The sequence below is a fragment of the Cryptosporidium andersoni genome (genome assembly GCF_001865355.1).
Source record: "Cryptosporidium andersoni isolate 30847 chromosome Unknown contig_39, whole genome shotgun sequence".
Lineage (NCBI taxonomy): Eukaryota > Apicomplexa > Conoidasida > Eucoccidiorida > Cryptosporidiidae > Cryptosporidium > Cryptosporidium andersoni.
The window spans coordinates 173,110-196,208 of record NW_027122789.1 but is presented as its reverse complement, the minus strand read 5'-3'; the positions used below and the strand labels follow the sequence as shown (position 1 = coordinate 196,208).

Below are 23,099 nucleotides of genomic sequence, written 5' to 3'. Positions count from 1 at the left end.
GCATAGTTTAAAAGTTATTGTGCCTGAATAGTACAGACCCAGCATACTTTAATAATATTTGAACACATATATCGAACCTTTGCCTCTAGTTTGCTATTTCTATTGAAGGAATTTAAATAATTAGAGATTTTTTCAGCTCTCAAATTTTCCAGCCTTATGAGTTCTCTAACTAATTTAGTTGGAACTAGCTTGAATATTCTAAGCTTAAACCTAGGTATTACAACCAAATCATGGGGGCACAAAGGACTTCCAGGCCTTATATCTTTGCTCAAATCTAATATATTATCGGAATTGTTAGTAAACACCCTTGAATTTCCATGACCTGTCTTTTCACTCTGAGTTTCTAAAATTAATTTTTCAATTTGAGCTTCAATGTCCTTAAATAATAATTGCCGTCTCTCACTTTTAGGTTTCCCCTTACTTTTTCTATTACATTTATCTATATCATATTCTTTAAGAATATTATTGATGACTTTCACATTTAGTACACATATTTCTTCTTGTTTATTATGATCTGGCTCATAATAGTACATTTCGGAGATCAAGTCTAATTCACTTAAGCTTATTTGCAAAATGGTGTATAATTCTTTTGAGCAAGAAGAACAGATCATATCCTTTAATATTAGTGGATTCATCCCAGTTACACCTGAGTTTTTTAATATAATTGAATCTTCAAATAAATCAATGTTTTGGATTTTCTGTTTTTCAACTTCAAGACATTCTAGTAGGCTAGTGAATGCTTCTGGAGGAAATAGCTTTAAACGACCATTCCAGAAAGCTAAGGGGCTCAGTAAGATTTTTTTACCAACTTCACAATGTATACATTGCATGGATGACAAATCCCATAAATCAGTTGTGTCTATTAACTCGCGATTATGAAGATTCTTAACATTGTGATTGTCTCTTTTATATCTAAGTACAGCTTTACATATATCCATTCCATATATGAAATCACTCCACCAAGCACTTGGTACAGTAACGAATTCTAAGAAAGGGAAATTTGAAGCAATGTACTCATCATTTCCTTGGGATACCTCAAGTACATATAACCATTTATCAGACCATTTCTTCAATGTAGGTTGCAGAACACAATCTCTTAAATATTCAACATGTTTTCTTCTAATATCGCATATATCTGATAAACACTTCAACTCAGCAGTAGATATTAAAGTTATCTGCTGAGAATAGAGTTTGGAACGATTTTCTTCTTTTTTAGGTAGTGGTGGGCTTGGAGCCAAATCTTCTGTTTCTTTAGTACTATGAGACATTTTCAATTTTGGATCCCAATCCTTTCTTTTATATATAAGCATATAGCCAGTTTTGCTTGTCATTCTCTTATTATCTTTACCTATAGTCTTAGGGTACCACTCTTGAACATCCTTGTCATTAAAGTGTACCCAGTTCCAGCGTTTTTGAAGTTCATGATCTATTTTGCATTTACAATGTGATATTTTGATGTTTTGGATTTCATGGGATGAATGTGAAACATCAAACTTATGTTTAGTAACTAATTTATTTGATTTTTTCGTTATACCTTGAGAATTTTGTTTAATTTGTTTGTATTCTTGAACTACTTTCTCAGTATTCTGACCCAAAAAGTTGGATTTATTACTCGGTATACCTTTGTTCTCTGGGGAGGAGGGTATCAATTGTTGATTTTTCATAATTAGATTTTGATCATCGTTATATTGTATAGATTCACACTTAGAAGGGAGAGTTTGTCTTAAATTTTCATGAATCACTGTTCCAGAATATAATTTTGTGCATTCTGTATGAGATTCCATTTTCATTCCACTTATTTTCTCTGAATTAAATCTTTCATTTATAAATTCCGTTTCTTCCTGCCCATCTCCTCCTTTCAGTCCTCCATTCTTGAATTTTATTAAAGGTGATGATACTGTTCTAGAGTTATTTTTTGTAGTTATCTCATGATTTGGTGTGTTAGTTATATTGTCAACAGAGTTACTATTCAGGTTTCTTACCTGCTGGAACATCATTTCACCTTGTCTGATTGCTTGAATATGCTCTAAGTTTTGCATATCTTGTAAATTTTGCCCAAAAAAATTGGGTGTGTTAACTTGTTGTAGAGCAATCCCATGTTGAAGTTGAGGTGACTTCAAAGGATCAGCTACAGAATTTATATTTAACATCGGATTTCCCATCCTGTAAGTCGTTCCAAGGTTTAGTAAAGAACATTGAGTATTTTGGTCTTGGTCAAAGAGTGGTTGTTGAACAGTAGATTGATTTGCATGAGGTATCGATGAAGTTTGATAGTTCAGAAGTGGATTCAAGAATCTAAATGCATTAGGATTTGAATTAAGTGGCCAAGAGTAAATATCAGATTTTATGTAAGGATCATCCTGAGGTACTCTCTGTATAGTAGAGTTTTGTAATCTCGGACTTGCAGCTAGTGTAGATTGCTGTGAAGAATCTACAATCGTTGAATCTTGGGAAGATTCCAATATATTTGTTATATCAGATTCAGAATTTTGTATATATTCTTTTGATATTGAAGGTTGTTTAGCTTCATATGTAACTTCAGATTGAGAAAGGTCTATTTTAAGAGTCTGTGAATGTTCAGAGGTAGTATATATTGATTTTAAACTTTGAAATATAGGGGAATAACAGCTCGATACATCTGGATTTAGTAGTGTTGCATTTCTACGTTGTAATTCATGCAACATTAATAATGTATAAAGTTTATTTTGACTCATATGAGGTTCAGCTGCAGTTGGGGTTAAGGGTTCAGTTCTTAACATTTGGTTTATAGATTGTAATTTTTCCGAGAGATCCAAATTCAATGGTTGATTATATTTTAATTGAGACATGAACTGAGCTAGACGATATTGTGCCATAAGTTCTACAGGAGCAGAGCTTGGAAATACCTCTACTTTTCTGCGACTCACAGCCTCATTTTCGGGAAAAACATATCTTTGTTTCCTTTTTTTAATATCTCTAGAATGTTCTAAGTTTGAGGACCTTTTTTGTTCAGGTTTTATATTATTCCCAGATTTTACAGGTTGGGATCCTATATTGGATTCTTGTGAAAGGCTTAAGTTTAAAGAATCCTTTAGGTTACATTTGTTATCTAAAATATCACATCCTAAAGTTTCAGGATTCATTAAAATTTTTTTATGAGAGTTTTTTCCACCTTTCTTATATTTTGGTATTTTTTCAGAAATACTTGGTATATTTTGAAAAGTAGAAGATTTATCCGTTGATTTAGAAGATAATTTTGCTTTAGTTCCATTTACATTTATTCTATAAGGACAATCTTCTGCTTGACAAGGTGATATGAATTCAAAATCTTTTAAAGAAGCAGTGTAATGACCACTCATTGCAGATTGTCCTTGATGTTCTAAAATACCAATAAACTCATATTGAAGCATTTCATTTGGTAAGGTATCAATGTCATAAACTTGCGAATATATTATTTCATTATCACTATAGATATTGGACTTATTGTTTAGTTCCTGTTTTACTTTTCTTTCAATACAAACTTTATCACCACAATAAGGTTTAATATTTAAGTCCATAGGAAAATCTACTGGTAATGATAACTTTTTTCTTGTATAGGAACAAGGGTCATAGATATATCTCTGTAAACAAATATGTAGATAAGGAGGTAGTTCTCGTAATGTACAGTGCTTAATAGCATCAGTTTTGTATCCACAAAGTTCGCACATATACTGATTTTCCCCTGTTAGACGTTCATGTCTAAAGAAATTATCAAAAGCTTTCTCCAGAGTTATACAGCTAGGAGAATTTTTTTTATCCCCAGATTCATCAGAAACAAAAGTTGTACAATTAATATCTTCACCAATTAAATTCAAGTCTCTGATATTATTGGAAATATCAGAAGTCATAATATTGTTGTTAAGTAGTATTTGAAGTCTAATTTCATAAAAATGGTCTAATATATGAGTTTTGTTGAAACAGGTTTGACATTCTACATAGTAATCCAGTGTGCCACGAAATAATTTAGGTATAAAATTTGAATAGGAAAATTTTGATATTTGAGAATATTCAGGATTAGTATGTGAATTATTTGCAGAACTAGTCTCCCCAAATTCAAGAAAATTATCTAGTAGTTTTATATGATTATTCTGTGTATTAGTATTCCCCAATTTGTCTTTATTTAAAATTTTCTCCAATACCTCAATTTTATCTTCAAACAGGCTTAGAAGTAGAGCTGCAAATTCAGTCGCATCCTCTTGGTTCTCAGTACTTATCTTTAAAGCTTTAGCAAATGTAGAAGGATCTACAACTGGATGTTTCCCACTTTCCATTAACAAAAAAATCTTTTGAAGTTCACTTAATGCAAGTAGAGAATTCCTAGGTTTTGATGTGTTATTAGAACTAGTACTCTCATAATTATCTTTCATTTTATATTTTTTGTATTCAATACTCTTACAAAAGCTATCTTTCTCAGACTTTGAAGGGGTTGCCATACAAGTTAAAAAGCTCTCCCCACTTTTTAATTTAGAATAAGGATATAACGTAGATTTTGTACAATCTGGACTCTCTATAAGATTATCAGTAGAGTCTACGAGGGAATCACATGGAATTTGTAAAAATTTTGATCTAAAATCCAAATTCATAAATAAATACTGAAGATAAGACCCCATATAACATGTAGCTCCTAAATTACGAATCCCAGAGTATTTATAAGTAGACTTATATAAGTTTATATATTCCTTAGGAGTTACCTTTACAGAAGTTGCATCTCTAGAAATTTCATCACTTACTTTAAACCAATTTCTAATTGATCCCTTTCTCCAAATACCTTTTGTATTTTTAAAGGACTTACTATGTATATCAAGTAGACTAAATGGATTTTTATTTGTAATAGAATCATATAATTCCAGATTTGGTCTATAAATGTTATATACATAAAGACTCATAAGCATTTCTGTTATCACACCATTAGGAATTTTCTCAAGATCTAAGTAATTTATGTGATTTATTTCACTGGAACGCATCTTCCCTAGTATTATTGTCAATTGTTAGCCCTTTATAGTGCATTCAGTCAAAGATACTTGTAAAATAAAAATCCCCACAATTCATTTCCTGTGGTCATACAATCCTCCAAATATATTAAAATGATTAATTTCTGAAAATCAACCCAATCACTACATTAAATGAACCCAAATCCCTTAAATATAAACCCTTACAGTACCTACAAATTCCACAAAGGAACACGGTTACATATAATGCGCCAGCGGCTGATTGGCTGTATTTAGAAACTCAAGATTAAATAAAAGATTATCGGGGCTAAATTAAGAGGGTAACAGTAGTTAATATATAACTAATGCACTAAGTGAACTACAGTTTTAAATAAATTAAGTGAATACTTTGTGATATCACAAATGATGCATAATTATCCCATATTCTTAACAGAGGGATGTAATGTATTAAAGTACGTATGCTGCATAGCGTCTTGTGCTGTTATTCGTTTATTTGGATCAAACATAAGCATTTTACTTAGTAGGTCAATACCTGCAGAATCCAAATTTGGGACAACAGAACTCCACTGTTTAGCTTCAAATGTTTGGAATGTCCTTTGTTTCCAGAGTGGTAACTCCTGAATCTGAGGCCAGATTGTTGGATTTGGGGTCCCTAAAACAGAGAAAATCTTTAAAAGTTGATCTTCATCCGATGTTCCTGGAAAAAGAGGTTTCCCATTAGACATCTCTGCAAAAATACACCCTATACTCCATATATCTACTGAAGTAGAATATTTCTTACTCCCCATTAATACATCTGGAGCTCTATACCATAGAGTTACAACTTCATGAGTATAACTTCTTACTGGTATCCCAAAAGCTCTTGCTAGACCAAAGTCAGCTAGTTTAAGAGCACCATCATTATTAATAAGTAAGTTTTGAGGTTTGAGATCTCTATGTAATATCCTATGTTGATGGCAATGAGCTGCACCCCTTAAAAGTTGATATAAGTATGATTGAACTAGCTTCGGTTCCAAACCATGAGAATTTGCATCTAAGATCTTCTTCAGATCTTTCTCCATAAATTCAAATACCAAAGTTAATCGTCTTTCAGAATGCATCACATCACATAATCTCACTATATTAGGATGATGAAGCTCCTTTAATAGAGAGATCTCTCGAATAGCTGTTGAAGGAATTCCTTCATCCTCTGCTTCTAAACGAATCCTTTTTAATGCTACAATTCTTCCTTGGGTATCCTGCGCTTTGTATACTACTCCATAAGTTCCTTCTCCTACCTTTTCTAGCTTTTGATATTTCTCCATAAATATATATCAAAATTATATAACAAAAAGGATTAGGTCTAGTTAGCTCCACAGCAATCTTAGAATTTATCCTTTAACCATAAACTACTTATCCACTTAATTATATTATCTAATATTTTAAGTAAATTCTAGAATAGATTTGAACAAGCATAAGCTTTGAAATTTTACATTGAGGGTGGGATTATTATATGGCGCTCGAAGTAGTCTTGCAAAACGTGACTAAATATATACTAATAATCAAATATTGAATATTTTATACAAATTCCACACTATTTTAAAATCTGTAGTAAATATTTTGAATAATTTATATTAAGTATATTGGTATCTTAGATTAAATTACTTTAATTTAGTAGCTGTTAAAACTCCAATTAAGCGGTCATATTAAAGTCTGTCAATATCCTTATAGAAATTTCTTGGTAAGCCCTATAGGTTTAAGAAATGACAGACATTTTAGGTAACCCATTAAAATCATTTAGAGATGACTTATGGTTAGGCAGATTTGTCTTATCTCCAACATTAGCTCTTGAATATTTTTTCTTATCTCCATTTCATGATCCGAATAGCTTGAATATTCAAAGAAAAATGAATCAGCTGTCTTGCGAGTAAGTGTACTCCTAAATGATTTAAATAGGCTTATTTTACACAAATTTGTTTTATATTTTTTTTAGAGAAGTTGAAGGTATAGAGTATAAATTAATATATGTAAATGAAGAAGGTTTAGATCGGATTTCTCTTCCACCTGGATCAACTTGGATAGTCCCAAATCAATTTGGAATATTTATTATTCAAAAATTTCTAATACAATATCAACGAGAAATTCCTTTACAATTGTATTATATTATTGCTGGAACTATTTACGAGGCTCCAAGTTTAAGTAGTATTTTTTTACATCGTGTTGCAGAAGCTTTCAGAAATCTAGAGATAACTTTCGATCTAATTAAAGGGATGTCTGAATTCAGCTTAAATGAGGGTTATAACTGGAATCCAAAATTAAATAAAGGAAATTTAGATAGCAAAATAGATTCTGAGACTTTAGGTAAGTCTGAAATATTTGAAAATATTATTATTTCTCTAAATTTCTCTAAATAATATTGAAATCTATGTAGTAACTTTATCATGTACTCCTAGTACCTACCAAAAAGTAGATAATGTGTTAATATCAAATAAAAAAGCTCTTTTGGAGATTTTATCTGTAGATCCAAAGGAATAGTTAGTTATTAGTATTTTTGTAGATGATTATTCTTACAAGAAGATACTTAAAAGACAAATATTCCAAGATTTAAATTTAGATTTTACCCAGAAAGATAAGCAAAAAAAGGGGGATTTATTGGAATTCGATTAAAACTTGAGGATTTTAAAGAAGTAAATTTAAATATTTTAGAGAAATTCCATATATCCAACCTAGCCTTTGTAATAAGAGTTATTTATTGCCCGTATAGCGCCAAAGAGATGATAAACAAGACGAAATCTGTGTGTATATAAAGTAAATACCAACCTGATGAATAAGAAGAGATATAAATTAGAAGTAACTAGAAAGTAATTATATTGAATTTTTAGCATATATATAGCTTAAAATATCAATCTTACAACTGAAAGCTAAGAGTAATGGTACTCAAATTCTCCAACGTATCATTAGCTCTTGCAGCCTCTCTTTTTGTTACACAGGCTACTTTAATATATCTTTGGATGTATAAGTATAGCCTCTTATTTTTAATTTTTTTAATTGGAGATGGCCTGTTACTTCTGAATTTTCTCTTGAGGAGACATGAGAACAATAGTGCAACAGCAGGTGGTTTACAATGGTTTTGGTATAGTTTGGTATTAACTTTGAAGACAATATTTCTTGTGTGGTACAAACCTGATGAATTGTCTATGAATATATCTTTAAAATACTTATTACCTTATCCAATATTTCCTACATCAGTTTTCCCTATAATTCTATTTATTACTCCAGCCATATATATATTATTATCATTTAGAGCAGCTCCTCAACTATATGGATCACCAATTTATGTACTATCTACAGAGGGTTTGTTACATTCAGACTTAGTAACTCATGTATTATTAGATTTAATTGATATAGTGGTACAAATACAACATGAACAATATCCAACATCCGTTATTGTAAATTCACCGTGGATATATCTTTATGCAGGGATGATTTTGATTATAGTCTTATTTTTTCATGGTTTGTCATTTCCAACAAGTGGTGGTGGTGAATATACACCTTTTTATCACAAAGGAGGAGATGTTTATATTGTCCGTAAGCATGCTGCACTAGTTGGAATATTTCTTGTTGATATTCCATTGTTAATTCTTCGAATTTATATATGGTTAACATTTCCTGTAATTCCTGGCTTTAATCCCTGGATTATGAAGAATCTTTTATTTATTCCCTTACAGATTGTTCGATTAAATCAATGTAGACTAGCTGAGAAAGAGAGATCAAAAAACTCTCAAAGAGCTTCTTTCTTTGATGATCTTGGGATATCACAAGAAAATACTCAAAGTAATCCTCCGATTATTCCTGCAACTCGTGGAAAGCCCCAATTACATATTGGGAGATCAAAAACAATGGATTTAAGGAATTCATCACTTGAATTAGTTACACCAGGAATTAATATGAACTTTGATAATACTTCAATAAATACTCTTAAACCTGATCATTCTCAACAAACTATGAACCTTCATTCTTACCAAAGATCTCTTTCTAATATTCTTTTCCGTCAAAAAGCAAGCAAGACTACAATAGAACCTCTTAATAACTCACTTCTTATAAATACTCAAGCCCCAAAAGATGGGTCTATTCCACCTGAAATAACTCGTGAAGCTAAAGAATCTTTTTCACAACCTGATATACGCTCAAAAGAAATTAATAATGAAATAATGGATATTATTAAAGATGTCAAGATTAATAGGAAAATCCCCCCATACGGATTTAGTATTAAAGTTATTCTTAAGCAGATATTTTATACATTTCAAAGAAGTGGTCAATCTGCTTATCTAGCTTGTTTTCTTGACAATTCTTTAGAACTTTCCCAATTTCAGAATATTAGACTTTCATTGGCATTTATAATTCCACTCATATCCCAAATTATTATTGTTATTTTATGTAGAAATACAAATTCCCAAGGTTCTCAGAGTCAGTGTTATTCAACTTGGTTTTTCCCATACTTGAGTAATGCTAAATATTCCAATACTACACCCTGTAGTGCTGGATATATAGGTATAGTCCTAATAAATGCAATTGGTTATATCATCCTTTGGTATGGTACCTGTGGAGTTGTGGAGATAATAGGAGGAGCTTTCTACCAAATGGTTATTCTTAATTCCTTTTTTTCTGTTGTTCATACAATTCGAAATTCTGCATATATAGATCCATATTTATCTAGAAATGGGATTGATGTTGCTTACATTTTAGTACTCCTTTGTATGTGTCCTGCAGCTTTGTTACTCTTGTTTAATTACTTTCCTTTATCAAGTGCTTTCCTAGGACGCAAATTTCTCCGTTTTGCAAGTCCAATAGGAAAAAAACAATGGTTAAATAATAATGCACCTAGTTCTAATACTCCTAATCAGCCTACTATTGGATTAAATAATAAGCGAATATCTCGCGGATATACTAATGAACACTGTAGAGAAGATGAACTTGGTTTTATAAGTACAGGATCTGTATTATTACTATTAAACTGCAGATATGGACTTGCTCCAGTTAGTCTTAATGAATTACTAATAGGTCCTGATACAATAAAAGGAATTCGTCTCACAGATATTCTTCTAGGAATTTTATACAGAGATATTTTATTTCTACTCGTTACGAGAGGAACGATGCTTTGCATGTGTTTTACTTGGTTCTCACTCGCATCCTTTTTAGCTCATATATTAATAACATTAATTTATGGTATTACGGCTCACACAATCAGATTATTATCTCTTAGGCGATATGAACTTAAGATCTTATTTCAACAAGTTCTTAAAGAAATAACATATGGCGAAAACACTCAGCCATATAACCAATTAGTACCAAATTTCCCAACAAATACATTAGGAACTCAAGGATTACGTAGAAATAAAGTTATTAATGAAGAGTGGAGGAATACCTTGACTAGTTCAAATATATTACAACCACAAATTATTAAAGAGTCTACGAAAGATAACTTTCCTATTATACAAAGTATTGCACAGATTAGTCAACCTTTTATATCAGCCTCAGATATTATAAAAAAATATTGGGAATCAGGTTTCTTTTCTTCACCTGGAAATATAGTTTTGCCATCAGCTTTAGGTAGTATTCCACTTTAAAATTTAGAATCTAAACATTTCCTTATTTATCAAATATTTTAGGTAATTTCTGTATTCTGCAAATTTAACAGTGAGCCCTTTTGGCGCTTGATACACAACCATCATAACAAAGTAAATATATGTCTCCTTGAGTTTAATTTTTGAAAGAGTATAGAACCGACTCACCTTCGGGTGAGTCCAAATTCTAAAATTGGCTTTAAAAACAGAGAAGATTAGCAAACCCCTGCGTAAGGCTGGTTTCATGAGCCGATAGGTATAACCGATTTTTTTTTTTTCTCTTTACCCTGATATACTCAATAAAATAGCTACTTAAAATATAATCTTTAATACCTTCCTAAAAACCCTAACAATTTCTAAGTATAATATATAATAGTTTAAATAAAACCTTATATACATTCCCATCAGGAACTCTATATAGAAGTTATATTATAATCTGGGAAATTACTTAAAAAACTAACAAGATACTAGTAATTACTCCTATTATAGTATTATACTTTTATATTTAAGTCTTTTGAAAACGCGTCCAGTTCCTGAATGTCATGTCTTAAATTTACTTTAAAAAAATCATTTCATAAAACGACATGGTCTATACTGAATTCTTCAATTTATTTCTATAAAACTGCAAAAATGAAGTTAGAACTTTTGGGATCATTAAAACCAATAAATTCTATTATACAAATCGTATTATATGATGAAACGCTTATTATAGTAGGATTTGGAAATGAAATTCGTCTTTATAATAATCTTTTAGTAAATATTTGTCCTTGTTTAATATATCATGAAGTTCACCATGTATATGGAATATCTACTGAATATGGAAATAACAGTAATTTTGTAGCTTATGGAATAGGAGGTGTTTTATGGGCTAAAATAATATCAAAAACATCTCAAAATGGTCAAAAGGATACAAGAATGGTTGCAATTCATCGTTTATTATTAAAAGATCGTATTTTAGCATGTTTTTATATTAGAGATCAAAAGTGGTTAATTGGGTGTGCTTCTGGAAATTTACAACTTTGTGATATTTCAAATGGTTGTGAGATAATAACAGAGTTTTTTCTAGAAGAGTGCCCCATACTCTATTGTATGAAAATTATTCCTAAAAAAAATCATTCAGATTCTGTTATGATTATTGGGGGTTCAGCTTTTAGTACAATTTTAATTTGGGATATTGATTTTACATATAAAAAACAACATACCCAGATAAATTTATCACAATGTCTGACTGGCCATAGAGGAGTAATTTATTGTGTAACAGCTTCTCCTTGTACTAATAAAATTATTTCTTGTTCAGATGATAGAGAAATTCGAATTTGGTATAGGCAAGAATTAATTGACAATAAGAAATCAAATTTCAGAAATATTGCAATTCTATTAGGGCATAATGCCAGAATTTGGACTGTTGAGTGTTCATGGGAAAATGAATACATTGTATCTACTTCTGAAGATGGAGATTTATGTATTTGGGTTATAAAACAAATGAAATTAGATTCTTTATGTAAAATAAAACCTTTAGAACAATGGTATAAGGTACATCAAGGACGTGGAGGAAGATGTATAGCTATTAGAGATATAAAGTGCAGTGACAAAAAAAGTTGTGGATTTATTACGGGTAGTGAAGGAGGAGATTTGAAAATTTGGTCTTTAAATTTAAATCAGATAAATTTAACAAAAATTCCTAAAAAAGAAAATAATTATGGATATTATACAATTAAACCATATAATAGTGATAAATATTGGTTTCAAGGGATTCATTTCATAAATACTAGGGCATTAATTGCAGTAACTAGACAAGGAGAAATTTATTATGGATTCAAGAAGTATAATGATGTTTCAAATTGGAATACATTACCTATAGCACATGTCCCTAAATATATTTATTCATTATATGGGTCAGGTACTAATATTTGTATGGGATCCCCTAAAGGAGGAATATTTTTTTTTAAATTTGATGATATCACATGTACAATTACTTCTATATTATATTTTGAACACATTGGATGGATTCAAAATGTAGTTTATTCTCATATTATTGCAGTTCTTAAAGATTCAAGCTATATTATTATTGCCTCCGATTCAGAAGGTAATATAGGACTTTCATATATTTATAAAAATATAGAATATCAATCAAAAATTTTAGATACTAGTATGTTATCTAAATATGGAGAAATAAAATGTGTTGATTCTGTTTACAATTCTAATACTATTATATTAGCCTTAGGTACTGTACTAGGACATTTCTATCTTCTAAGAATAAAACTTGAGGATATGAGTGTTAATTTATTAAATATTCAGTATCAATGTCACAAGGGGAATATATCCTCGATTAAATGGCTAAATAATAATTCTCTTAGAACAACAGGACAGGATGGGAAAATTATAGAATATATTGTAGATATCACCTCAAATCAACCAAATATATCCATTAAATGGATTCATAAATGGAAAAGTCCCTGTGAATGTATCATTGATTGTTTTCAATCAGAATCTTATGGGTGCTTTGTAATTGGAGCTCTTAAACATAGCCTTATGTTATTTTCCTCTGATGAACCTACATCTTCTTCTTTTCAGCTAATTTTAAAGCAAAATTTTGGAGGAATTAAAAGATCTTTTTATACTAAGTTTTTGTTACAAGATACTAGTTTATGGTTTATAATGGTTTGGTGTTGTAAACCTTCTATCAACATGTTAATTATTGACTTAAAAAAATTAAAATATATAGATTCATCTATCTTATCTATTAGCTTACAATTAAATTCGAATCCAATTTCAAGAGAGTTATACTCTTCTTGTTGGATCTCTTCAGATATTTTAGCTCTTGGTGGTGAAGATCACTATCTCCGTATATACAAAGTAAATCAAAATAGTTCTTATTCAGATGATAATTTTAAAATATGTAAATCTATAAGAATGTTGCATCCTTTAAGAGATATAAAAGTTTTCAAAATTTCTGATAATATATATTTACTTATAGTTGTTGGAATAAAACAAATGTTAAATATATACAAAGTTACATATTCGAACTATGATTATATATTAAAAACAAATAAATCTTCAGAAATAAATATAGTGCAACTATTTTCAAATTTAGATCATACAATATGTGATAATGATCATACTAAGTCTCATTGCAGATACATCTGTTTGGATATATTATATTATTGGGATAAAGAACACATCATTATATCGTGTTATATTTTTGTTGGTTCAAGTAAAGGAGAAATAATAATATTCAAGTTCAAATATAATTTTAAAGAAAATTATTTTACTAATTTAGAACTTGAAAATGATCCTTTAAAATTAGACTTTGTTCCTTTATCAATCAGATGTATATGGACTACTAAAAATCCTATTGTATTAGTTGGATTGACAAATGGTTCTTTAAAAGTATTTGAAGTTAGCTTTCAAGATTCGTCTATAAATTTACATGATATTAAAGATTTATCTTTTCATTCTTCTGGTGTTAATGGAATTTCAATAATTAGATATTCTGAGGACGTGGGTGTTATATTTGCTTCTGTTGGACATGATCAATGTTTAAATATAGCCTCAACAAATGGAAAAATCTTTGAAATATTACATAATGATCACTTATCATCCATAAGGGATTGTTGTTATGATCAAGATAATCGATTAATTTATACTATAGGATGGGATCAGAAGCTCCTTATTTATCGTATAGACAAAAATGATTGTATTATTAAAGTTATGGACCTCTCAATATCAATATGGGATATAGGTAAGTGGAAGTTACATAAATATGTACTTAAAGTAAATTTAGACTTTTCTATTTAATTTCTATAGCCTCTATTAGACTTTCGCCAGACTTTAAATTATTGTGTATAACCGGTGGTGCGGGATCTACTGAAATATATAAAATATCAACTAGTTAAAATGAATAGAATATATCTCTTTTTTTCTCTTTAGGACATTTGGTGTCAAAATCTGACATCACATAGTTAAATTAAGACATAAATTTGAATATAATCTTTTAATATTAACAAATTAGCGAGATTTCTTTTACTCAAAGAGTCGAGGCCATGCAAAAATTCCCGCCACAATTTTACCGCCCCAAACACCCACAATGTCTATGTCGAGGGAAATAAATTCAAAACCCTTCGTTTTACATTTGTATTTATTTTTCTATAAAATAAGGAGCTAAATTATATTTCTAATTGCGATTGTGTAAGTTAATAGATTATACCGAATTGATCATATACATTGCGGGGGATGTACTACTTGGATGGAGAATTTTATAACGGTTTTGCAGCTCTGTATACCTATTATAAACATCATTATAGTCCAATCGTTGTACTATCTTTGGCAGTTTGTTTGAATATAACAAGGTTATGGATTATATATATTAATATTAGGTATGGGAAATTCTTTAGGAGGGCATATTTATAGATTTAGATGTGTCATATTTTGGATGATTGTAAATTGGATTTTGAAGATGGAGTGGGGTTTCTGAATTGTATATTGTTAGGCATTGGGATACATTTAAATTCATTAAGTATTTATACTGAGATACTTATTTAGTCATACTTAGTCAGTCATACTTAGTCATACTTTCTATTCTCAAATAATTGGGCTAAGTTGTACATTTTCTTTTTTTTAGAGAAGTGGTCATTTCGGAGTTGTTCTTAGTTATTACTTTTATACTTATTTCTTTTTTTTTTTTTTCTTCTCCTTTTTAGATCCTATTAATTATGCAGATTTTTGTGAAGACTTTAACGGGTAAAACAATAACACTTGAAGTTGAACCATCTGATACTATTGAAAATGTAAAGGCTAAAATTCAAGATAAAGAAGGGATTCCACCTGATCAACAAAGATTAATTTTTGCTGGGAAACAACTTGAGGATGGTCGGACTTTATCTGATTATAATATTCAGAAGGAATCAACTCTTCATTTAGTTTTACGTTTAAGAGGTGGTTCTTGCAATTAAATATTGGAATCAAGAGCATTAGAGAATCAAGTTTTTTGTTCCCTTTGTTTTTAAATTATCCATATTGTGATGTAATCAATTACGTTGGAAAAGTGAGGTTGAATATTATAGGAAAGAACATAGGTTTCTTCCTTGATTAGAGTTCCAATTCAACTCACTTTACAAGATTCCATCATTGCAAATAGTACAATTACTTTCTACAGTACGATATAGTGCATAATTCCACAGTTATATATCATATACAGTCATATAATCACGGTTATAAAATTTTATATCACTCATAGAATGATTAATTGTATATCTTGTACTAATTTTAGATGTTTTAGATATATTTAGCTAAAAAGGGTCGCGCTTTATATTAGGTAATAGTTATAGTGTTCTATTTCACAAATGAATCGAATTAAACGCCTACCAGATGAAGTTATCGCCAGAATAGCTGCTGGGGAGGTTGTTGTACGTCCTTCTCATGCTGTAAAGGAGTTAATAGAAAATAGTTTGGATGCAGGGTCATCTAGCATATCTTTACAGCTTAAGCATGGAGGTTTAAAAGGTTTGCAAATAATTGATAATGGATATGGAATTGACAAGGCAGACTTCCCATTACTATGTGAACGATTTACAACTAGTAAATTAAGATTATTATCAGATATTGATTCTTTAAAGACATTTGGTTTTCGTGGTGAAGCTTTAGCCAGTATTAGTTATGTATCAAGATTATCAATAACTTCAATGACAGATTCTTCATCTTGTGCATTCACAGCCTCTTTTATTGATGGAAAGATTGTATCAGATATTACTCCTGTTGCAGCTAATCAAAGAGGTACAATAATTAAATTTTCTGATTTATTTTACAATATGCCTGCTCGTTTAAGGTCACTTGGATCTTCCTCTGAAGAATATTCTATGTGTTTAGAATTGGTACAAAAGTATTGCATAGAATTTTATAAAGTAGGATTTTCAGTAAGGAAATTTGGGAATACTTGTTTGGATTTAAGAACTCCAGGGGGAGATAATATGCAACGTGAAGATGTAGTCCAATTACTATATGGTAGAGAATTATCAAAAGATTTGATATATTTAAATATATCAAGTAATATAAATTCCCACTCCTCTGGTGTAAAAAGTGAAGAACTTTCATTACATTCACTAATTCCAAAATATAATATTGATTTATATATGTCTAATCTTAATTATCGTCCAAAAAAGTCGACAGTGATAATATTTATAAATCAAAGACTAGTTTCTAGTTCATCAATTAAGCAGGCAATAGATATGGCTTACCAATATACAGGTGCACAATATTGGGTATTTATTTCAATAAAGGTACCTCCAGAAACTATAGATCCAAATATACATCCTACTAAAAGTAAAGTCCAGTTAACTCATGATGTCCTAATTGCTGAAGTTATACAAAATAGAATGATAAAAGCTTTACAAGATACTAGTTCATCAAAATCTTTAAATGTAAATGACTTGAATTCATTTTCAGATGTCAAAAAACCTGATAAATCTTCAAATAGACCTACTAGGGTAAGAACTGACTCTCAGCAATGTTCTATAAAGGAATTTACAAATTCAGAAAGTAATATGAAAACAGCATATAAAGTATACTCTATAGATGAAACATTTGAAAATAAGGGAAGCTTAGGGATTCAAACAAATTTGATTAATAAAGATTCTATAACACAGGAAGATACTAATGAGGAGTCTGTAAACAAAACAAAAAAAATTATAATTAATAAGAACACTGATAATTTTATAGATACAGAACTAACATCTTATTCATCTTCGTCTTGTAAAGTTTTGCATAATTCCTTGCATAATCAAGTTACTCAATTAATTCCAAATAATAATAATTTAATTCAAGAAACTATTAGTCAAGATAAAGAAATCTCATTTAAGTTAGAGATAAAAAATCTTATAGATATAAAATCTTGTACTCAAAATATTCATATTTTATATTGGTGTACTGAAAATAAGAATTCGAATAATAATGAAACAAAACTTGTAACCCAAAGAATTATTAAAAATTATTGGAATAATATTTCTGAAAAAATAGAAGATGATTTGGCAAGATCTTTATCTAATAGTATTTATATTGGGTTAGTTAAGCATCCTATATGCTTAGTTCAGGCAGAAAATGAATTATTACTGGTAAACACAGAAAAGATGGCTAACTTAGCTATTATTCAATCTATTATAGATAGACTTGGGAGACTTCCAACATTAAGATTTAATCCTCCTATTGATTTAAGAGAGATTTTTAGTCTTATGGAGAACCATTATAACTCTAAGTCACAGTTCAAATACCATGATAATTTATTTAGTAAATATACTAATTCAAATTTACGAATTAATTTAGAAAAATCTGTGATTTTATTGAATCACTATTCTTCTTATATTTCTTCAATATTTGGGATTTATATTAATGTTAAGAATATGCAACTAGAAACATTCCCACTATGTTTTGGTGATTATTTACCCAATATAGATATGTTACCAAATACTCTCTACCAAATAATTTCCCTATTAGATATATTTTATGATAGTATATCCAACCTTTATCAAAATATTTTAGAAAATAATCTAAAACCTGAAATATTGGAATCAAATTTAGATAACTTTGCAAATTCTTTATTAGAAATTGTAAAAGTAATTTCTTTATGTTATATTTCTGGTCCTGAATGTAATAGTGAACATTTATTCCAAGCAATAAAGCGTAATAATTGTTTAGTAATACCTTCAAGTAGTCTTGATAGTACGACAGTTATACGTGTAACTAGTTTGGAAAAGTTATACAAGGTCTTTGAAAGATGCTAAAAATATATTATCCATAACAAAACTTTGTACCAAATATACTTCTATAACTCTAATAATGTTATACTATTGTTACTTAATAATAAGATACTTTTTTTTTCGCCCTTTCTTTTTACAAAGGTTAAAATTATTTTGTACTATTAAATGTCTTAATGAATACTTTATTGTTATAATCTTATTTATCATTAATTTTACGATAATTTTTTGTTTATTTCTTCTTTGTCTATGACTTCTACAGCAGCTTTAGCAAGAAAATATAAACAGTGTATAACATCTTCACCTTTTGTTGATATATTCAAATGATCAGATTCATTTGATTTATCTCCATTTATTTCAATATCTTCTTTGATTTCTTTTATTTTTGGTTCTTTTTTTATTTCATAATGATGTTCTAACTGCATATTTATCTTTTTAAAATTTGTTGTATCATATTTCGATGGGGTTGGAATTGATTCTTCATTTCTCTTTCGTTTTGTAAACTTTGATTTACATGGATCACTAAAATTAAGTGGAAGTTTTCTATGTTTATTTATATACTGAAAAACTTCTCTTGCAAAATTCCATGCATTAGTTTCTCCATATTTATTAAAAGAGTAAGATTTTTGATGTCTTCCATTCTCACTTAATACAGGAGAGTGCTTAATCCTATAAACTAATCTCACTTCATTCTTATTTATTGGTTTGTATATTTGTATTGCTCGGACCTCCATATAAATATTTAGAAATTACTAACAAAATTCAAAGAATTTTCTAAGCAAACTTATTTTCTTGGTATTATGGTGACATTTTCTTGGGATATTGGGACACACAAGTCTGGTCTTATTAACAAGTGGCAGCAACCTAAAATAATTTATTATCAAAAATATTATCGATATATCTTTGAGTTATCATCTTAAAACTTCTTGTTTTGCTTCTTCTTCTACTAAATATTTTATTCTATTATAATTTTTAAATAAAACATTAATGCAATTATTACTTAATAAAATAAAAAAAAAAAAGTAGCTAAATTAAAATTTACTCAATTTCTTATTAAATAACGTTGATTTGTATTTATTTGTTAATATTCAAAATAATTACAAATAAATATCACCTAAAATGCATGCATGCATGCATGCATGAGTTTTTTTTTTTAAATTACTTTGGATATTAACAAATAAATACAATCAATATTTATTTATCTTTTTTTAATAATTAAAATGTATACCTAAAGGTTATTAACCACTTTTATTATTTCTATATAGTAATATACTGTAATAAATGATTTAAACAAGAGATCAAGTTACTAAAGTAAGAAATGATTGTATTTATACAGGCACTATTTTATAATTCTTATAATATTTGGTAATAGATATTAAAATTAATAATTCAACCAAAATTTTCAAATTATGTTTAATATATAAGGTAATTAATGGGTTAATATTATAATTTTAATTGTTGAGATAAGATATATATGTTTATAGAAAGATGATCACCTATATTTACAATAAAAATAAGGTGAAATTTGAAATATATTTTTGTTAAAAAGTAATAATTGTTTAATATTAGGTTATTAATAGTTTATGTTCATATAAATACTACTTCATTATTTCAAATAAGTACATAAAGTTTTTTTTAATGGTAAATTATCTAAAATTAGAATTCTATTGATTCTTAATATAAATAAATTTGATAATATATACTTAAAAAATGAGATATTTTATTGGTTTAGAATAAAAATATTGATATTATTCATATTTGAATATAGAAATTATTGCTATAATACCGGAGAATAAAGTAATATCAGATATGATAAATATTTCTAGAGTTAAAATATAAACAAAGTGATAGAAACATTGTAAAATTTGCACTAAGAAATGATTGCAATATTAATAGTAAAATAGGACTTGTTCTACAAATATAATATTATATTGTTAATTTGCTTACTAATAACATCTAATAACATATCCCAACTATAAGTTGATATTTATGTGATCCATAAGTATAAAGAATATGATATTCTGTTCTCTCTGTAATATTTACTTTAATTTCTAAATAAATATTATATACTTGAGTAAACTTCCCTCGGTGTTAGTATCCAAAGTCATTAATAAATTCTATTCTAAAATAACAAGTCTCTATATAACTATAGTAGGACAAAGTACTAAATATAATCATAATTACACAGCAAATCTCAGCTAATATTACTCCTTATCCTTAGAAATTATAGTTGATAAGAAGTGGAAAATTACATCAATATAAATATCTCATTAAATAATAGCTCCCAAAACACTTCTCAGACCGTGTGTGTAACAAGGTAGATAATTTTACGGCTATACCACAATATTATCGTCATATATAACATTAGAAAGTGGTATTCTTCCTTGAAGGTTTAGAACCGGGAGGATCAATCCAAGTGAGTTCTTTAACAGTCAAAATGTATATAACAGGGGAGACAAAGCGACAAGACGTCATACCACCAATGGTATAAAGCGGGTATAACAGGGTGCATGTCTCAGTTAAAAGACCTTAATATTATCTTCCTTTATTTCTCTCTTTTTTTCTCCTTTTCTCTTTATTTTTTCTCTCTTTACTTTTTTTTCTCTCTTTACTTTTTCTTCTCTCTTTACTTTTTTTTTCTCTCTCTATTTCTCTTTTTTCTTTTTTTCCTTTTTTTTTTCTTTTTTTTTTTCTTTTTTTTTTCTCTTTATTCTCTTTTTTTTCTCTTTATTCTTCTCCCCTTTTCTTCTCTTCCCCCCTTCTCTCTTTTTTTTTTTTTTTTTTCTTAATACCTTTTATTTCATATACACCATAGAAATAACTCAAATTTCTTTATTTGAATACCTCATTGCTAACTCAATAAGTGTCTTTACTCCAAATCCATTACTAACATTCTCTTTCCCAGAACAACCAGCCATATCAATATGAGCATATGAAATACCTTCACGAATAAATTCACTTAAAAATAAGGTAGATGTTATAACTCCAGCTACAGATCCACACATATTATTAAGATCAGCAATATTAGATTTTATATGTTCCTTATAATCTGTATCTAGTGGTAATTTGCAAAATTTCTCACCAACATGATGACCAGATGTTTCAATAGTACTGATAAATTCATCTGAATTTCCAAGTAGAGAAGCATATTTTCCAGAAAAAAAGCTCATACTAAGACCAGTTAAAGTTGCTAAATCAACAATTTTATCTACTTCTAAATTGCATGAATAAACCAGGGCATCTGCTAAAGTGAGTCTACCTTCAGCATCTGTGTTTCCAACTTCTATTGTCTTCCCATTAGAAGCTGTTAAAACACAGCCGGGAAGATAAGCATTTTGAGAAATTGAGTTCTCACATATTGCCGAAATAAAGTGAATTTCTACATATTTTGGTTTAATTAATCCTATAGAATATGCAGAACCAAAAACAGCAGCAGCTCCTGCCATATCATTTTTCATATATTGGATATTAGGATGAGATTTAAGATTGTAACCCCCAGTATCCATAGTAATACCTTTACCAACAAAGGCTAACTTGTGATGAATTGTTCCTTCAGGTTTATAATGTAGATGTACAAATTGGGCAGGATATTTACCACCTTGTAATACACCAATATAAGCTCCCATTCCTAATTCTTCACATTCTTTAGTATTTAAAACTTTGTGTGATAGACCTACTTTTTTCGCCATTTCTAAAATTTCATGAGCCATATTAACAGGATTACAGTAATTTGGAGGAGCTGTGACTAAATCTCTAGCAAATAGTAATCCAGTAGCAGTAGCAGTTATAGATGAAATCTTTGAATTACATTCACTTAGGATTTGTTCATTATCTACTAGCAAGTGAATATCTTCAAACTTTTTATTTTTATTTTTAGCATGGAATTGGATACCCTTAAAACGACAATCTTCAATAGTTTTAAATATTAAATCAGATAGGAAATTTAAAAGAATTCCTGATTTTGTTTGAAATGGTATAGCAATCACTGCGGAATTTATATGATATTGAGAAATATGATTCTGTAAGGTGTTAGATAGTTTTACAAAGAAATTTACTGATAGATTCAAATTAGTTCCAGTAGAGACAATAATTAATGATTCATATGGCATACTAGGAGGTAAATTTATTGAAATAGCTGAACATTCAGAAGTAAATAAGTTTGCATCAATGGCTTTCTGAATACTTGACTTTAAAATTCCATCCAAATATTTATCTATAGATTCAAAAATTGGATGATATTCAAAAGAGCCAGAGCTAGGCATACATACAACCAGACAACAACTTTTTCCAGATAATGGTAATTCCTTTGAAATTAGTGAAAATTGAATATTAACCTCTGGAAAGGTTGAGAGTGGGATTTTAGAAGGTCGAATACCATCAATGTCATGTCCAATAGCTCTTTTCTTAGAATAGGATTCCATTTTTAATATTTAATTGTTCAAAATGAAGTTTTATTGTAAACCTTGCTAGTTCTCTATAAGACTTTGAGTGTATTGCAGTATGAGATCTTACTTAGTAGGACTTGATTCCCGCGAGTACTACAATATTATGGGGGGCGGGTATATTGCAGTATGAGATCCTACTTAGTGGGATTTGATCCCCGCAAGTGCTACAATATTATGGGAGCATATTGCAGCTTCTTGGATTATCTGTAACATTAAACTTCAAATCACTTCTTTATATAAAAAGAACTTCTATTGCATTTGATTTTTTTTTGGAATTCTGATTTTTCCTGATATGTTAAGTTATTAAATTTACTTGATATATCTTTAATTATATAAAAA

General features: G+C 29.0%; 9 protein-coding genes across 9 annotated transcripts; 5 read left to right on the top strand and 4 right to left on the bottom strand.

The window, feature by feature from the left end:
- Positions 1–14: 14 nt before the first annotated feature.
- On the bottom strand, positions 15–4,982 carry cand_035070 (ubiquitin carboxyl-terminal hydrolase family protein; the record flags this gene model as incomplete). Its single annotated transcript, XM_067213733.1, has 1 exon — positions 15–4,982. The coding sequence occupies one exon, from the start codon at positions 4,980–4,982 to the stop codon at positions 15–17; it is 4,968 nt and encodes a 1,655-aa protein (XP_067070128.1).
- A 398-nt stretch (positions 4,983–5,380) lies between these two features.
- On the bottom strand, positions 5,381–6,271 carry cand_035060 (cell division protein kinase 2; the record flags this gene model as incomplete). Its single annotated transcript, XM_067213732.1, has 1 exon — positions 5,381–6,271. The coding sequence occupies one exon, from the start codon at positions 6,269–6,271 to the stop codon at positions 5,381–5,383; it is 891 nt and encodes a 296-aa protein (XP_067070127.1).
- A 438-nt stretch (positions 6,272–6,709) lies between these two features.
- cand_035050 (uncharacterized protein) lies at positions 6,710–7,481 on the top strand (the record flags this gene model as incomplete). Its single annotated transcript, XM_067213731.1, has 3 exons — positions 6,710–6,873; positions 6,940–7,307; positions 7,378–7,481. The coding sequence occupies 3 exons, from the start codon at positions 6,710–6,712 to the stop codon at positions 7,479–7,481; spliced, it is 636 nt and encodes a 211-aa protein (XP_067070126.1).
- Positions 7,482–7,876: 395 nt separating this feature from the next.
- Positions 7,877–10,573, top strand: cand_035040 (uncharacterized protein; the record flags this gene model as incomplete). The annotated part of the gene is made up of 1 exon (XM_067213730.1): positions 7,877–10,573. One exon carries the CDS (start codon positions 7,877–7,879, stop codon positions 10,571–10,573), a length of 2,697 nt encoding a protein of 898 aa, XP_067070125.1.
- Positions 10,574–11,200: 627 nt separating this feature from the next.
- On the top strand, positions 11,201–14,466 carry cand_035030 (uncharacterized protein; the record flags this gene model as incomplete). Its single annotated transcript, XM_067213729.1, has 2 exons — positions 11,201–14,312; positions 14,378–14,466. 2 exons carry the CDS (start codon positions 11,201–11,203, stop codon positions 14,464–14,466), a joined length of 3,201 nt encoding a protein of 1,066 aa, XP_067070124.1.
- Positions 14,467–14,986: 520 nt separating this feature from the next.
- cand_035020 (ubiquitin family protein) lies at positions 14,987–15,522 on the top strand (the record flags this gene model as incomplete). The annotated part of the gene is made up of 3 exons (XM_067213728.1): positions 14,987–15,086; positions 15,194–15,219; positions 15,271–15,522. 3 exons carry the CDS (start codon positions 14,987–14,989, stop codon positions 15,520–15,522), a joined length of 378 nt encoding a protein of 125 aa, XP_067070123.1.
- A 390-nt stretch (positions 15,523–15,912) lies between these two features.
- cand_035010 (DNA mismatch repair protein) lies at positions 15,913–18,342 on the top strand (the record flags this gene model as incomplete). Its single annotated transcript, XM_067213727.1, has 1 exon — positions 15,913–18,342. One exon carries the CDS (start codon positions 15,913–15,915, stop codon positions 18,340–18,342), a length of 2,430 nt encoding a protein of 809 aa, XP_067070122.1.
- A 188-nt stretch (positions 18,343–18,530) lies between these two features.
- cand_035000 (uncharacterized protein) lies at positions 18,531–19,049 on the bottom strand (the record flags this gene model as incomplete). The annotated part of the gene is made up of 1 exon (XM_067213726.1): positions 18,531–19,049. One exon carries the CDS (start codon positions 19,047–19,049, stop codon positions 18,531–18,533), a length of 519 nt encoding a protein of 172 aa, XP_067070121.1.
- A 2,088-nt stretch (positions 19,050–21,137) lies between these two features.
- cand_034990 (cytosol aminopeptidase protein) lies at positions 21,138–22,736 on the bottom strand (the record flags this gene model as incomplete). The annotated part of the gene is made up of 1 exon (XM_067213725.1): positions 21,138–22,736. One exon carries the CDS (start codon positions 22,734–22,736, stop codon positions 21,138–21,140), a length of 1,599 nt encoding a protein of 532 aa, XP_067070120.1.
- Positions 22,737–23,099: the final 363 nt, after the last annotated feature.